The sequence below is a fragment of the Poecilia mexicana genome, unplaced genomic scaffold, assembly GCF_051168715.1.
Source record: "Poecilia mexicana isolate PSO_F unplaced genomic scaffold, ASM5116871v1 scaffold_21, whole genome shotgun sequence".
NCBI classification, from domain to species: Eukaryota; Metazoa; Chordata; class Actinopteri; order Cyprinodontiformes; family Poeciliidae; genus Poecilia; species Poecilia mexicana.
Window position 1 is genome coordinate 24,081,622 of NW_028263390.1, and position 17,305 is coordinate 24,098,926.

Below are 17,305 nucleotides of genomic sequence, written 5' to 3' on the forward strand. Positions count from 1 at the left end.
TCTCCTTGTGCGTCAAGGACAACTAAGCTCTGGCATCAGTTACCTGCCTGCTACCACACAGCATAGCATGAATGCCTGAGGGGAGGAGCAACCCAGGGAAACGCTGGAGAAAACGCTGAACATGACAGCTGCAGTCTGTGACCACTTTGAATTCAGACTGAATGGCTGTGGTCAACCACTTAAAGTGTGTAGCGGGTACGTTGAATTTGTTGTAAAACAATAGCAACTAAACATGTTTCTGTCTCATGTTTCAAGTGTCTAAAATGTAGTCATCTGATTTAAGTTTCAAAAATAAAAAACAGAAACACTACAATTCTGTCTGAGTGACAGTCCAAACTCACTTGTTTACTAGACAAAAATTACAAAAAGGACATCACAAAATTGTGCTCACTAAAACTCCTTTTGCACTTAAGACAATTTGCTTAATTATTAAAGAGATGCTACCCTTTCATCTCATTGTAAAACCACCATTTCAAAAACTGCTGTAAACATTTCACACCCAGTGAAAAGTAGTAAGTTCACACTTTTTTCACAAAAGTCCTAACTGGCAGTATTGCCTGTTTTTCCTGTCTGAGTCCAATGATTAATATATTTTGAAGGTCAGGTTTGTTTACAAAGACTTCTTAATCAATTATATTTGTTTTTGGTTTATTTATTTTGAATAATTAAAATGTCTTCTAGTTCTAGTGTTAAATGATCTTTAGCACTTTGAATTGCCTTGTTGCTGAAAATGTGCTATATAAATAAAATTACCTTACCTTTAGACATTAGTATTGATCTTTGAGAGGGCATATCTGCATTATTATGCCATTAACATTGTATTAATTAATAATATTATGTTTCATCCCAATCATTTATGGGACAATATCTCGCCCAGCAAAGTGATGGTGACAGGCCTAACCTCATTATTCTAAATGCTTGAAGTATTGTTAACCACATGGCAGTCCAACCTTTTCTCTGATTAATTAGGTAATAATTTTTTGATCACTAGGGGGCACTTATACACAATGTGTAGAGGGATGTACTTTCATCCCAATATGGTCATGAGATCATCAGGAATTAGGAAAAAGGCATCTGTCATGGCAAAAAAGACTTTCTTGTGACTCTGTGGCACACTAAATTTCAAACCCTCCATACCAGCACTAATGCATTATTCAACATAAGGACGATCATAAGCCTGATGCATTATTGATAAACTAAATAATTTCTAACTATACAACATGTTTTGACCTGTATAATGTTTTCAGCCATGTCAATATACATAGCTGAATGTATGAGAGAAGCTTTAGATCATGATGATGTCACACTTTACATTGTGACCCATTTTGATTTCAGCTATTTGCATGTTTGTTTCTTCATTTCCATGTGTCTCTGTATTTCAATCACCCATGGTAATGACTGCTACAGGATCTTTTTTGTACAGTGGAATAAAAAACAAACAAAAAAACCCACAACTCCCACCCCAATCATGAGACTTTCTAATTTATGGCAGAATTTCTCAGATTGGAACCAGCTGAGTACTAGACCAGAGAGGCCTACCCAACTCTCCAGTCGTTTCACAGTCCATATTCATATGGATGTCACTGAACACTTTGACCAGGGCAATCTCAGTACTATGGTAACCATGGAAACCAGACTGACAGACATTAAAGTAGTTGGTTATAGTTAGGAAGATATTCAACTGTTGAAACAGCTTTTTCAATATGTTTTTCAAATGAATGGGAGGTTGGAGATCAGCCTGTAATTCTGATGTAGTGATTTCTCCAGATTGTTCTTTTTTGTCAGTGGTTTGAACACTTGAGTTTACAATATGAATCAGATCAGACACAATGACAGACAGGACTTTCTTCAGGAAAGTTGTGGGGATGATATCAAGACAGCAGAAACTTGAGTTTAATTGATTTATAATTTCTTCTAGGCTTTTATAGTTAAGTAGTTAAGTAGTTTAATTGAAATTCTCACTATATATATGGAGATTAAAAATAGTGAAGTATTTTAATGCCTTTCCACGATGCTTCATATCTACTTACTCTATTGACATCCTGGCTACAGACTCCAAGGAACTGTAGCCGGCTGCAGTGAAGTTGTCTCTGTATCGCTCCATCTTGATGGCTTCCAGCCACTCTCCTACTGAGCGAAAAGTGGTGAAGTCTGGTGTGCTCTGATCTAAGAGGGGGCTAATTGGTCTGCAAGATGAGCACAGAGAGACATTTATGTCTAATGTGGAAAGGAAGTGTTCCGCTGACATCATAATCAAGCAGGAGGTGAAACAAAGCAGCAACCAACGGCATCCAGCAGGGCGGTAAATTGGGAAAAGCAGGGAAAAAATGTGTTGCATCGAGGCTTTGATCCAAATAAAACTCATAAGTAGATGAACAATGTCAGCTTCTACTTTAGAAAAAGATTTTTATCAATATCATTTCAATTTAAAATAGATTGGGGAATACATCTCCTGCAGTATCCATATAATAAAAGGCTTTTTAACCAGTTGTAACCTCTAATTTCACCTTAGCAAAGTGTGGTCTGATTGCAAATAGAATTCATCTGACAAATGTTGGAGTGAGGGCTGGCACTCCCACTGCTCTCCAAAGTACTAGGAACTCATTACAGAGATTGATTTAAAGGCCCTCTTATTGACCATAAAGCCATATAGAAGCTGCTATTCCAATCGATTCTCCTGGAATTATTTTCTGTCTTTGAACAAGAGAGGCTAAATCATCCATGGGACACTTTAGATCATCTATTAATGACTGAAATAAAAGTAGAAATTCTTTATTGCAGGGGATCACCTTTAAAATGAGTTATTTAAGGTTCTATTTCCTTACCTTGTACATGTGCCCACTGGGGTTTTCAAGGTGTTAGGGTTGCGGATCATTTTATCTAAGATGCCAACAATCTGATCAAACTTTGGACGCTCGGCTCTGTCTTTCTGCCAGCAGTCCAGCATTAGCTGGTGCAAGCCTGGAGGGCAGTCCATGGGCGCTGGGAGTCGGTAGCCTTCATCTATTGCCTTTATGACCTTAGGAGCAAACAAAACAGGACTGTGAGCATTTCATGTCTATACTAACCCTGAAATATATATATGTGATTTTCACATGAAAAGTCAGGAAAACCTCAGGGAATTATTCTGATGTGGAATTTTTAACATCACTGTACAAATCATCCAAACCCATTTAACAGATTATTTGATATCTGCCTTACACACAAGATTAGCATCAAACCAACCCTACATCAACCCATACTCTACATAAGTTGTAATTTAACTCATGACCCTTCTAATCATAGCTTAACAAATGCAGTGCCTATAATTAATATGTCAGGAGATAAACACTAGTTTATTAGATTCATGGTAGAATTTCTGTGAAAACAAACACAAAGCAGGGCATATCTGTGAATTCTCAGAACAATGCCCCAAGGTCTTCAAAATGTTTTAGAACTAAGAATCCAAAAACTGTAAGTACAAATTTATATTCACCCCCATTATTTGGATATGCCTTGTATAAATTGGTCATAGAAATAAAACTAGGTTAACCAATTGCCTGAAGGCTAACTAGAAAACTAGAATTTCTCTGTGTGTAAATAAGGTGCAGTCACACCAGCCCTGTTTTACATGAACTCTAGTTCATTTTCCTAGAAAGTCTGGTTTATTTGGGAAGATGTGAATGTGCAATCGACCTCTGATGAGGTTAAAAAGACAACTTGGCTCTCAGTTTAATTTAAATGAAGTCTGGTGTGGTTAGAATACATGTGAAATGCCAAGTAAAACAGAGACCGCTCCAAAAACAGGAAGAGGACTACAGCATAGGGCATTGTGGGTAAACACAGCCAAAACAAACATGTGAGTCCAATGCTAGCAGGAGAAATGATTCGTGGTTTTTAGCCAAAGACTAAAGAAAAATTCTACAACCACTAAAATCTTACACCACTCCATTTTTGTTTACATTTCATGAAGAAGGAAGTTGCGCTCAGTGTCTTCTTCAGAGGTTTCTGCATCGTTTATTTCAGTGGTTCTTGGTGCAGCACCATCACAGGTGAAGGGGGGAACAGGTGGCTTAAAGATTTTAGTCCGTTTGACAGTGCAATGAACACAGCAGCTGAAAATGTCACAAATGTTGCAGTGTTTCTAAAATCGTGGTAACCAGTAATAATAGTAAATAGTATTAATGGTCCTATACAAAGAATCAAATCATATTTAGTCTATTTATCAATGAAGGCCATTTTGTCTATTATATTCCAATATAAATTAATAAAGCCCAGTTAAGTAATTCCCTTTAATATTTTAATAAGGTACAGTCTGATTCAGTGCTGAATTAAATTTGATGCATTTAGGTTTTGTTTTTTTTTATACAGCTCCAATTACCAGCACAAGATAAATGAGGCAAGACTCACCACCAACCCATACTAGTGGATATATAAAAAAAAAGAAAAAAAAAAGAATTCCCTTCTCACCCTCAGCGGGTGGTCTCTCTCTCTCTCTCTCTCTCTCTCTCTCTCTCTACCAGAGGTCTGGGAGCTTCAGGTTCTCCTCCAGTATCTTGGCTGTGCCTAGAACTGCACATTTCTGGACTGAGATGTCTGATGTTGTTCCTGGGATCTGTTTGAGCCACTGCTCCAGTTTGGGGGTGACTGCCCCGAGGGCCCCGATGACCACAGGCACCACTGTGGTCTTCACCTTCCAGGCCTTTATATATATATATATATATATATATATATATATATATATATATATATATATATATATATATATATATATATATATATTCTTTTTTTCCCTTTATTTTATTTAATTTCTCGAAAATGAGATCTAGATCTCATTTTCGAGAGGGACCTGGGCAGAAGTCTGCAATACACAGCAACCTGGTTACAAAATAAAACTATAATGAATCTATGTATAATATGAACTTTATTTTGCTAATTAATTAGTCTGATGACTTTGTAGCTATATTCAGATTAAACAATGTTTTTTCCATCTTGTTGTTGCCTGTCCAGCAGTGGAGGCAACAGCATGTTGAACAAGGACACTGAAAATGTACACACCAGGGGATTAAACTCTGGGGGCTCAGACGACTATCTCTTGGCCAAACCACTATCAGAACCATGGTCAGGAAAAATGATCAGGGGTTAGTCTGTGATATGGTCACATGACTGTCCCCATCATTTAAGATGGCGCTGTACCAAGATACACTGTCAGGTGGAGCAGGAAATTAGGCAGAAAAGGCTTCCTGTAGTGGGCAAAGCTTTTGGTTAATCTAAGACACCCTGAAACACTGCTGCCTTGTTTCAGGGTGTAAACATGGATGCTTCTTATCTCAGAATGATGGAGTTAATCTATCATGTTTAATAAACATACATTTTCTGTGTGTACAGTATTTAAGAACATTTGGAATGGGACATATCAAGAAAAGAAAACGTCCTGAAGCAAGAAGCAAAGAGCATTTCATTACATATTCCAAGCCTCATAAAGCACTTGGAAATTTGTCCTTTGTTAATCTAATTATGCTTGTACTGTCACCTCGCAGTTTCTGTACCTCATTATTATTCAGTCAAGGAAATGAGCAACACCATATAATGGATAAACAAACTTTGATTTCATGATTAAGACAGCTTATAAAAAATATTCTACTCAGGCATTTTTCCAACATCAGAAATTTTCCTTTTCCCGCATCTGACCCTGAAAATGTTATGGAGTACATGCTTTTATTCTCAAAGTCTCCTCTGACAGAGCACAGTTGGAAAACAGTTTACTGAGCAGAAAACAGCAACAAGGCTCCAAAGCAACTCTTGGGGAGGTGGTATCATGTTACAAAAATCCCTGTTGCTCTTTACTGACTCACTAAGAGCTTCAGATTTTTACAAACTCCTTGTACCGTCTTTTGTAGTTTCTTAAATAGTTTGTGTTGTGGCCCAGGAGACTCTATGACTTTTATGAATCAAAAGACAAAGCACAATTTTAATATTCATGAATGACTTTTAAACTGAACATACATGGAGATTGTCTTGCAGAAGTATTTAATAGTGGATTTTCACCACCATGCTCATAATTTCCTCACCAGGTCATAATTTCCAGTGGATTGAAAGTTTTAACAATTATAGATAAAACAAGTGCAAATATGAACACCTTGGAGTGTTCTGCCACCGCACAAATAAACAGATGGGTTTTGTGATCTGAAGATAGTTTGGTGTGAAATATTCTAATCCATCCCAGAACTAAAGCAAAAAACCTGGTAAAGATTCTGGACGGTAAGAGTGTTATCATACACTGTTTCATGTACCAACGACTGAGGCGCCACGCAGAGAGGAAGCCTAAAAGTAACATACAATGCCAGATTACAATTTATAAATTTACTCGGAGACAAAGACGTTCCTTCAGAATAACGCCTGTGATTTGATAGAAGTAAACTTGAAGTGTTTGAACAATGACTATTGAGGAAAATATCATGCTATAGAAATGTTTATGAACTTCTGAATTTGAGGAAAGTTTAAAAAATATTATTTTGGCATTTATCAAATCGAAATAATTTTTGTAATTCTGTTTTTTTTTTTTTTTTTTTGTTTGTTTTATTGGCTTTAGTGGCCTGTGGGTAATGAGAGAAGGGGAAGATATGCAGCAGGGGTCACCAGGCTGGGAATTGAACCTGTGACAGCCACGTTGAGGGCTAAGGCCTCCGTATGTGGATTGTGCTTAACCCCTGCACTACCACAGCACCTTCTCATTTTGGTAAGTCTAAGTCCTGACCTGACAGAAAACATTTATTCTGACCAGTCCTATCTGTCTCAAACTCTATGTATTTCTTACATCATCTATTGAAATATAAATCTATAAAATAGAGTTCAATTTTGTGAATTCAATTACTGGAATAACCCTTTTGCAAATGTATCCCAACTTATTTAGAGACACATGTATTTTATGCTGTTAGGACAGTGTATGTAGCAGACACTAGCTGTTGTATGGCAGAGGCTTTTGACATGTTTGTGCATCTATTCATCAGATATTCTCATCAGAACCGTTTTCAGGGAGAATGAAGGAAAAAGGTGTCAATGAGCAGAAAGCATAGAGGGAGTATCCAAACAATGTTGTTCCTGAATCCCCACAGGATGTTTGCTGACATCTTGACAAAGCACAAAAAAACAAATTCTGACATTGATGCCTGTCAAATAGTAGAGCCGTCTTGTTTAGCATTTCTAACAACCGAACGCTCAATCAGCAGTCTCCTGCTGAGGAACGCTGGAGAATCTTAATCATGCTCAGCTATGGTGCTGTGGGTGCTAAACACTAGAAGCTGTACAGGAAAGGCCAGACTCACTCTCGCTCCACCATCAATCAAAATGTGTCAAGTGTCCGAGAGTGAGGAACAGCTTCAAGTGGTCTGGAGCGGTTGGACTCTCTCGGCAGGAGTTGGCAGGGAAGAAGGCAACAGCACTCACAGAGCTGCGGGTGAGTCAATCATTATGGCAATTTGTGACTTCTGCAGAAGAAAGTTTTGGTCTGAAGGAAGTAAATGTGCTCTACAGTAGGAAAAGAATGATAAAAAAGAAAATAATAAATCATGATTACTTGTCTTTTAAATTAAGTTGTGTTGTTTACATCCCTGCATGGAGCCCTGCAGCCTCAGTATTGAGTTTTACCGGGTCAGCAGAAAGACGGGAGACGGTTCTGGCAACTTTATCATCTGTACTGAATGCACTCCTAAGCCTTTTACTTATTTGGATTTCTCGCAGTACTGGAAGCAGGGAAGTGAAGGCTTTTCTTTTACTCAATTGTGGTTTTCTTTTAACTTGTTTTAAACCCACAGTGATAATTTTGTGTGTTATTACTTTGGGGAAGTATTTGGTGAATCCATCAAATACCCCATCCATTGTTTTTTAAAGCCGGGCTGCAAGCGTCTCTTTTGCTCTTAGGATCTCAATCTAGCAGAGCAGATTTATTCCTAAAGGATAGGTTTGTAATAGATAGGTTTATAGTTTATGCATTTAAACCCGACAGCACGCGTACTAATCACACAGCTGGCGCCTCTGCGCTTTGCCTTGCGCGCTTGCCGGTAAGAGTTTAAAACCCGCCGCGTTAGCTCTGGTTGCGCAGCTCAATGTGAACCGCAGGAATAACTTGTAGCGAATTCAGAGGCGCGTTGTGGAGCGGTGAGAATGATTTATCTTTGTGAACGAACAATTATATGCGGCGTTTACATCTCAACACGCTGCCCAGCGTGTGGCTCTGTGTCTGTCTTCCCTGTAAAGTTTATGTCTGTGGTCCTGGTTGGGCAGAGCGTTTGTGGATAACGAGCAGCGCTAACCTGATCATGCAGGTTCAGCCAGAAAGGAGCTTTCGCGCTCTCTTCGGAGTCACGCATCATGCTGATGCATGACTCCGACAGGCACCACTGTGGTCTTCACCTTCCAGGTCTTTTCCAGTTCCTCTCTGAGGCCCTGGTATTTCTCCAATTTCTCATGCTCCTTTTTCTTGATCTTGTAACCACTTGGTATTGCTACATCCACCACAACGGCTTTCCTCTGTTGTTTATCCACCACCACAATGTTCGGTTGGTTCTCCATTACCATTTTGTCTGTCTGGATCTGGAAGTCCCACAGGATCTTAGCTCGGTCATTCTCCACCACTGTTCCCCACTTTGACCTCGGGGCTTCCAGTCCATATTCTGCACCGATGTTCCTGTACACTATGCCCGCTACTTGGTTATATCGTTCCATGTACGCTTTCCCTGCCAGCATCTTGCACCCTGCTGTTATGTGCTGGACTGTCTCAGGGGCCTCCTGGCACAACCTACACCTTGGGTCTTGTCTGGTGTGGTAGATCTGAGCCTCTATTGCTCTGGTGTTTAGGGCCTGTTCCTGTGCAGCCAGGATGAGGGCCTCTGTGCTGTCCTTGAGTCCAGCTTTTTCCAGCCATGCCCTCCATGCATGGTTAGTAGCTTCCGAGTCCTAACATCCATGGCCTTCATCTCTTCCATTGGCCAGCTAATTATTCCGGCAGGGTATCTGATTACTGGTAAGGCATAGCTGTTTATTGCACGGATCTTGTTCTTGCCATTGAGCTGGCTTCTCAGGACCTGCCTTATTCGTTGGAGGTATTTGGCTGTGGCTCCTTTCCTTGTGACCTCATCGAGGTTGCCATTTGCTTGTGGTATTGCCAGGTACTTGTAGCTGTGCTCTATGTCTGCTATTGTTCCTTCTGGGAGTGAGACCCCTTCTGTGCGGACGACCTTCCCTCTCTTTGTAACCATCCGGCCACACTTCTCTAGTCTGAATGACATCCCAATGTCAGTGCTGTAGATCCTGGTGGTGTGGATCAGTGAGTCGATGTCTCGCTCGCTCTTGGCATACAGCATGATGTCATCCATGTAGAGGAGGTGACTGATTGTGGCCCCATTCTTGAGTCGGTATCCGTAGCCAGTCTTGATGATTTGGCTGAGGGGGTTCAGGCCTATGCAGAACAGCAGTGGGGACAGAGCACCTCCTTGGTATATGCCACATTTGATGGACACTTGTGCAAGTGGTTTGCAGTTGGATTCAAGGGTGGTTTTCCACAGCCCCATTGAGTTTGCAATGAAGGCTCTTAGAGTCCTATTGATGTTGTACATCTCTAAGCATTTAATGATCCAGGTGTGTGGCATTGAGTCATAGGCTTTCTTGTAATCAATCCAAGCCGTGCACAGGTTGGTGTGTCGGGTTTTGCAGTCTTGGGCGACTTGTGTGGTCTGCAAGGAATTGGTGTTTGGCTCCTCTGCTATTTATGCCGATGCCCTTCTGTGCCGTGCTCATGTATTTATCCATGTGCCCGCTTATCTTAGCCGCTATGATGCCTGACATGAGCTTTCACGTTGTAGAGAGACAGGTTATTGGCCAATAGTTGGTTTGTTCAGGGAGGATGCTGTGGTCCTCTGTTAGAGAGGTTAGCCACTGTGCATTGCTGTTGTGGGACGCCTCCCTTTCCCATATCCCTTTCCAGTATTGTTCAGTCTCCAGCCTTGGTGGGTCTGCTCTGTTGTTAGTACCCTGCCATTGGGAGTACACTTTACTGATCTTTTCATTGCACCCCTTTGGAGCGCTGACAGTTGGCTCACTTCCCTCCATGTTATCTTGATTTTAGCCTCTAGCCGTCTTTTCCATGGTGGGTATTGAGTTGTATTTCAGCTCATTGGTTTCTGTTATGGTGTTGGTAGGGATATTTCTCAATGCTGCATTGACATCTTCAATGAGACTTTCTGATGGTACAACTCAACCGTTGTAATTGGCTTCGGGGTTGCCTGGTGTTCATTCGGGCCACGATTCTATCTCTATATATCATATATATATATGTGTATATATATATATATATATATATATATATATATATATATATATATATATATATATATATATATATATATATATATATATATATATATATATATAATACACACATTTCTACATTGAACTCCTAAAATCACATCCTCAATTTTCTGTCCATGAAATAAAACAGCATTCATGGTAGCTGCTTCATTCTGGTAGTATTTATAGTCCTTCACATACATTTAAATCAAAAGCATGCTGCATGACAAGTGTTTTCCACCTCTGTTATTTATATTAATAACACAGCCAAATTCATGTTCTCCTTTTAATAGATGCTTCCCTTCAGGCGAGCGTGATTACACTGAGACTTCTTGAACTAATTAAGCCCAAGGTTACCGTCCCTGCCGAGCAGCTCCCACGAGGGCCTTGTTAGACAGCTTTAAAAGTGCTCAACAAACCGGATTTTTCTCAGTGATTCCCCACATGTTAATGGGAGGACTTCATTATGATTCTTCCATTGATGGCACATTTCAATCTTAGACTTCTGAGCTGGGCCTATAGTGAATGCTTGTATCAACATTGGTTTGTGATTAATTTTACTTTCTGTCTTCTGTATTTTATTTGACAAGAAAACACAAACTGGAGCCTAATTTTAAAGAGCAAGGAAAAGAGAACATGATTTATAAAAGTTTTAAAACTGTTCACAGATTAAACTCTGAAAAGTGAGGCACGCATTAGCATTCAGCTGTTCCGAGTCAATACAGCAATACCAGCTGCAGGTCTTTTGAAGTATGCCTCTACCAGCTTTGCATATCTAGAGCCTGAAGTTTTTGCCAATTTTCCTTTGCAAAATAAGTCAAGCTCAGACAGAGTGGATGGAGAGGATCTGTCAGCGTCACGCTTTAAGCAGATTCTCAAATAAAGGACTTTGGGAAATAGTGAGATATCTGTGTGTTTGCTGGAAGACTGTTTAGGAGTCTTTTTTACATTCTCTTCCAGGGCTGTCCTGTATGTCGCTCCAAGATGTCCAATTTTCACCAAGACACCTGTTGGAAATGCACTTCCACAGTATGATGCTGCCACCACTGTGTGATCATGTGGATGGTGTGCTCTGTCTGGAGGGATGAGCCAAGCAGCTCTGTGTAGGAACTTGTTTCATTCATTTATGTTTGCAATGTCATTGTTTTCCAGAAAGGGTTGGAGTCTATGTGGGTGGATGAACTGAGAGCCTGGCAGGGCCCCGGTATTACTACCCAACCTCACGTTATTCTACAGCTGCAACCCAATATAACAGAACTTCTTTCCCTGGGGGAAGAAACTCTTATTCATCAGACTTTTGTTTTTCTGTTTTTGTCTTTGTTGGCTCTATGTGCTCTCATCTAACCTTTCAACCAGTTCAGGCAGTTTTACTGGACTTCCTGTGGACAAGGCCCGGCTTACGTTGCTATCCACACAATGTGAAAGAACTGGAAAGAATTCTGGTGTTTCACCTTTTGGTTTAAAGTAATCAGGTGTTCCTTTTATGTCTGATCACAATAAAACAAAATATATAATCAAGGATCTAATGCTTAGGCTAAAATTTACATTTTGAAATCTAAAAAAACATAAAAACCTGGAAGTTCATTCAGTTCTGTAATTAAAATCAGTCTCCATTTGGTCAAAATTTTCATTTAGAACCTTTTTTCCTCTGTAAAAGATGTAAAAGATAAAATGAGCTACTGACATCTTATTTATAGTTCAAAACAAGGGTCTCCACGTCTAAAATAAAACCTAACAACACTTTGAGAGTTTTAAAATTCTTATGCCCTTTTGTTATGAGGTGATCCATAAACAGAATATGTGCTGTATCATGTTAGCTGTTTACTGGCTGTAGTTACTCACATCTTGATTGGACATGTCCCAGTAGGGCCGCTCCCCATAGGACATGACCTCCCACATGACGATGCCGTAACTCCACACGTCGCTCGCAGAGGTAAATTTACGATACTGGATGGCTTCTGGTGCTGTCCACCGGATGGGAATCTTACCTCCCTGTTCGGTAAAACACATGCAATCAGCTGAGGTAGAAATTAAACTCACGATATCCTACAGTTTCCCCTAAAGCATCAATTAAAGAAAGAGTTTCAATTATACATTGAGCCAGAACAAATCTGTACCTTAACCTTGAGTCAAACCTTAAGTCAGAGAAAGGTACAAGCATATATTCCTTAAAAAGGCTTCATGGATTGTAAAAGCTACAAAGATGAATATTTTATGCATATATTGTGGAAAACCCCCCAGGTTAATGTTGCTGTTTAGTCATTAAAAGCCTTAACAACACATTTCCCACAATGTTTGACCAGTTATATAACATAACTAGCTACTTAAAAATCCAGCTGTATTAGTAATGCTTCAATCATTGCATAATTATTGCATAATTTTTTCCTCTTATGTTAGATGTTAACTCTATTACACATAAACATCACTCATTACAGCTCAAGGTCTCATTCATATTCATAAAAAAAGGACCAGAAAGATGTTTGTCTTTCTCCAGGAAAATAACATTTATCAACCAAGACCTTTAAATGTACCATCTTATCTCCAGAAATGTTGTGAATTATTAATATTCTTCTCACCATTTAATCAGAAAATGCTTTGTTTTACTGAATTTGCTCACAAATAAAACAACTATTTAACAGCAAGTCGGGTCTTTAGTAACATCAGAGGGCTGAGGTCACATTGAAAAATAACGGAAAGCCTAGAAAAAAGGTTGAACAAGCAGACATAGGTAATTCACATTTTATTTTGCTCTATTAAGTATAATAGATTATACTTATAGATAGATTATACTTATAGATAGATTATCTTCATGAATTTGTTTTCTGTCATTGCTTAGTAAAGCAATGACAGAAAACATTGTCATTTCTGACAAATTCTGAAGGGATTTTACCTTCAGTACAGGAAGTCATGAGTATTTACAGCAGTGTGTTATAATTTTTTACTGGCAGTTCTACAATTTCTTTCATTCTCAGGAAAAGGTGAAGTTTTTTATCCTGCAGTAAAAAAAACTGAAGTCAAAGTTTTACTTTTAGGATAATTGATCAGTCATGATTGATATATAAATAAATAAATAAACATATTAGCGCACATTAGCACATAGCTGTTATCACCCAACTAATAAATAAAGTCCATCTGTGTGTAATTTAATTAATCTGAGACATGAAGACCAACAGAAGATTAGAGAACAACCAGGCAAGGAGCATAAATCCCATCTCATTATTGGGGGCGGACCATAAACAGGAAAATATTTTAATAGCAATTTTGGGGGGGGTCAGCAAAGTTGCAGTAAAATGTAACGTAAAATCTGGTTTAATTTTTTTTTGTGTGTGTTTAAGCTGCACCAACAAAAATAACTAGTAAGTAGCAATGAATAACAAAAGTCTTTTTCTCAGTAAACAACCTGCTGAGACCCATAGAAGTCAAACTAAAGGCCCCAACATACTCGGGCGCACTTCAGTTCGCGGAGGTCTACGCAGAGGTCCGCATGGACTCCGCGCAAATTCAAAGCGGGCGTCCGGCGGACATGTCCATGCAAGAACAGATTTTTAAGACTGCATACGCGTGTAATCAGTGTCGCACATTAAACTACCCGGTGGAAACAGTGTTCACATTGTCGAGAAAAGTCGAGCTCAGCCCACTTCCCCATGCTGGAGATTTTAGTTTAATAATAACAATAAATAAAGTTATCGTTAAAACTGATTACACAGGTGACATCAAGACCCAACAGTAGAGTCAGACGGTAATAAAATTAATCTGGTTGAGTGTGTTGTTATTGTGTCCTGCTTTAATTCTACTTTTTTCTATTTAATCATAAAAAATCATAGTCAGACAGAAAGAGAGTCATGGAACAGGAAGAGCAGGTTTCCTGAAGAAAGAGGAAGTTTCCAGCCTGCAGTGATTAAAAATAGTTCAGATTACTCATTTTGAGCATTAAAGGTTTAAAGAATAAAATCTAGACATTTTGAATAATTGGATAAAACCCAGAGTAAAATACTTGAATTAATAATGATAACTTATAATTAAGCCAATAATTAATATTGGTTGATGTTGGTTTGATTATAAGAATACTTACTCTTATACTTATGGAAGTACTTAAAGGTGAAACAAGTAACTGTAACATGGTGTCAAATAATTAGAATAATGAATTATTCTTGGTTTCTTTTCAGAAATGTCTGTAATAACTCACATTATGATTATAAGAGTAACTAATAAGTAATGATTATTATAAAATTATAAATGAATGCTAAATCAGAGAAACTAAAAGGTTATAAATGTGATTTTGACATTGAACTGGAAATGGTGTAAAATGTGTAACTGTAACTAAAGGTCACTGATGTTGTGTTAGAGGTGGATGGTAGGTGAAAGGTCAGGTGGAAAGAGGAACTGATGGGAGAGCGGAGGTGTCCAACGCCTTATTGCTAAACTTCAACTTTCCTAAGAGAAGGTTAGACACAAGAGGACTGTTGAGCAACTTGGGACATTAGTACAGACATCAGGTGATAATGTCCAAAGATGGTGATGGATATGAGATTATCGGTCCAAGCAGTCACCCAATGAGACAGGCACAGCAACAAAGCTAACCAATGCAAATGCACCAAAAGGGTGGATAAACCCTTTATAAGGTGAGTGCAAGAGAGGAGTCTTTGGTTGGATCCTTCAGGCAGCTTCGAGCCAAGATCGAGATGGACAAAGAACTCTGAAGCTGAAGAAGAGCCGGAGCCACAGAGACGAAGACTGTTCTGCACATGGGGACCAACCCGTTAGCCCCGCAACATGTGGCTTCAAATTGCACTTCTCTCATCAGCTGGGTTCGAGACCCCAAAGAAAAAGACCAAGGCAAAGATGAAGATAAAGACAAAGGCAAAGAACAAAGGCAAAGAGGAAGAACTGGTGTGTTCCTTCCATGAGACCAGCTCGTCTACACCTCGAAGGACCAGAAAGATCATGAGACGAGGAGAAAGGAGCTACAGAGCTGCAAGTCAAGAAGGAGAGGGCCGCTACGAGTGTGAGGAAGTCACCCTGAGGCCCGAGATCTGCCGCTCTGACTCAGTACTCTTCCTGTACTGGGAGCCTCCTGCTGCTGCAACACCTTTTCCATCATCAGGCCAGTTCTGGGGTTCAAAATGCCAAACTCCGTCCGTCTCTCTCCAAGTTTCTCTTTTTTAGTTCACAGTGTCAGCATTAGGGAAAGATAGGCTAGATTATTGATTTTACTTATTTGATTATTTCTGCTACTGATTAAGCTGTACTGACCCTTGCAAAATTGCCTTACTAATAAAATAATTAGCATCAAGAAAATCTAAAAGATGTTGTGGACATTCAGTTAATGAGTCACCTTAAAGTTCTTTGATGGTTGTAAAATAGCTATGAAGTTTGATTCTGGGAGGAGAAGGTGGAAAATGTTTTATAGGTTGCTTTTAGCCAAAACTAAAACAACACCCTTGGGACTCGCCCGAGTCACTAAAACCAACCTGGTTCAATAACAAGTGCAAGTTGTAATAAGAGAAAGAGCGACCGTTAACAGGTGTGCTCTGTGAAACTAGCTGATTCTGGGCTGCTCTATCTGGCTAGTTCACAGGGTGAAAAAGGGTGGGACATCTGGATGGAGGTCGTTAGAAACCAGGCTAGTCTTTCTCGCACCCAGCTTAAACAGAGTTTACTTCAGTTCTGGGTAGGGTAAATCTCGGCAGATTTAGGAAACTCAATTCACCCGTTAGACGGAGAGCTGGGAGCAACATCTCCCTCCTCTCAGAAGAGGAAGTAGAGAGAGAAGGGGGGGAGGTGTTGCGCAACAACAAACAACATCGAACTGGTTTTCATGTGACACCGGGCTGATAAGGTTGAGAATAAGCGTTATATGAGTTCATATTGTTTTAAAGTTGACATCAACATGATAAAAGTCAACATAAAGTTGCCACGGGGACGTGACAGACACGTAAGCGAAAATGCTTAACAGCAACAGGCTTTATATAGTCACGCAAATATTGACATGGTGAATTATGCAGAATTATAAGAACAACAAACAAGACATCATCCCAGACTTCTTTATCAGCAGCGGAGCAGAGAGGTGGTCCGATAAGTTCAGTCTGACTTTTTTTTTCTCGAACAACCGCAAGGATAAGATGATCGACTATGTGCTCATTTTCGATTGCTCTGGGCAGCGGTTCACTGTCTTTGCCGGATGAACTGACATGTGACTGCCATTCTCTGTCCCGCACTGAGAGGTGAGTTAAGGCTTCCCAGAAGAAACAGAGCTAGGCGCCCAAATAGTTCATCAAACTTGCTAGTTCTCATTAGGATTGTGTGAAATAAAGGAATTTGTCACAAGAGAATTTTAGGTAATCAGTACGCTCGAGTATAAAGGCCCAACCGACCGCGGACAGTACGCGCGGTTCATGGAATGCGCACAGTACGCCCGAGTATGTGGGGGCAGATTCAAATGTTGCTTAGATATGAATTTGGTTCAATGTCAAAGATCTAATCTCTGCTACGCCCAGGGCCTGCCCAAGCCTCCATGGGCCCCTAAGCGAAATTAGGTTTTGGGGCCCTCTATTTCTGCTAACAATGTGGACTGGCTGCAATCAGCAGTTCGATCATTAGGTTATTCACACACCTTTTATAAACTTAATGCATCTCTGGCAGTGCTGTTTACATTATATACATATATAATAAGATACATTTATTGGCCTACTGATTTATCGACCAGTTGATTTCTGGGCGCAGATTTCCTTAATTTTGGGGGATCATGATTGGCCAAAACTTACACGTGAAGCCCATCTTATGCCCCAGGGTTTCCCCGAGTGTATTATAAGCCTGGCGACCCGTCATACTTTACTAGCCCTGCTGCCAGGCTAAGCGTTGCTTGTTTACGCTTCTAGGAAAATTAAAAAAAAAAAAATTGTTTTTTTGTTTTATTTTTTTAAAGCCGGGCTGCAAGGGTCTCTTTTGCTCTTAGCATTTCACTAGCACAGCAGATTAATTC

General features: G+C 39.7%; 1 protein-coding gene across 1 annotated transcript in view; it reads right to left on the reverse strand.

Moving 5' to 3' along the window:
- epha7 (eph receptor A7) overlaps nt 1–17,305 on the reverse strand; it is a 168,202-nt gene that overhangs the window by 6,402 nt on the left and 144,495 nt on the right. Inside the window, exons 14-16 of the mRNA XM_088001716.1 lie at nt 12,166–12,315; nt 2,826–3,019; nt 2,031–2,186 (exon numbers count right to left, since the gene is read on the reverse strand). Coding sequence (XP_087857842.1) covers nt 2,031–2,186; nt 2,826–3,019; nt 12,166–12,315 — 500 coding nt within the window. The remainder of the gene's footprint in view (nt 1–2,030; nt 2,187–2,825; nt 3,020–12,165; nt 12,316–17,305) is intronic.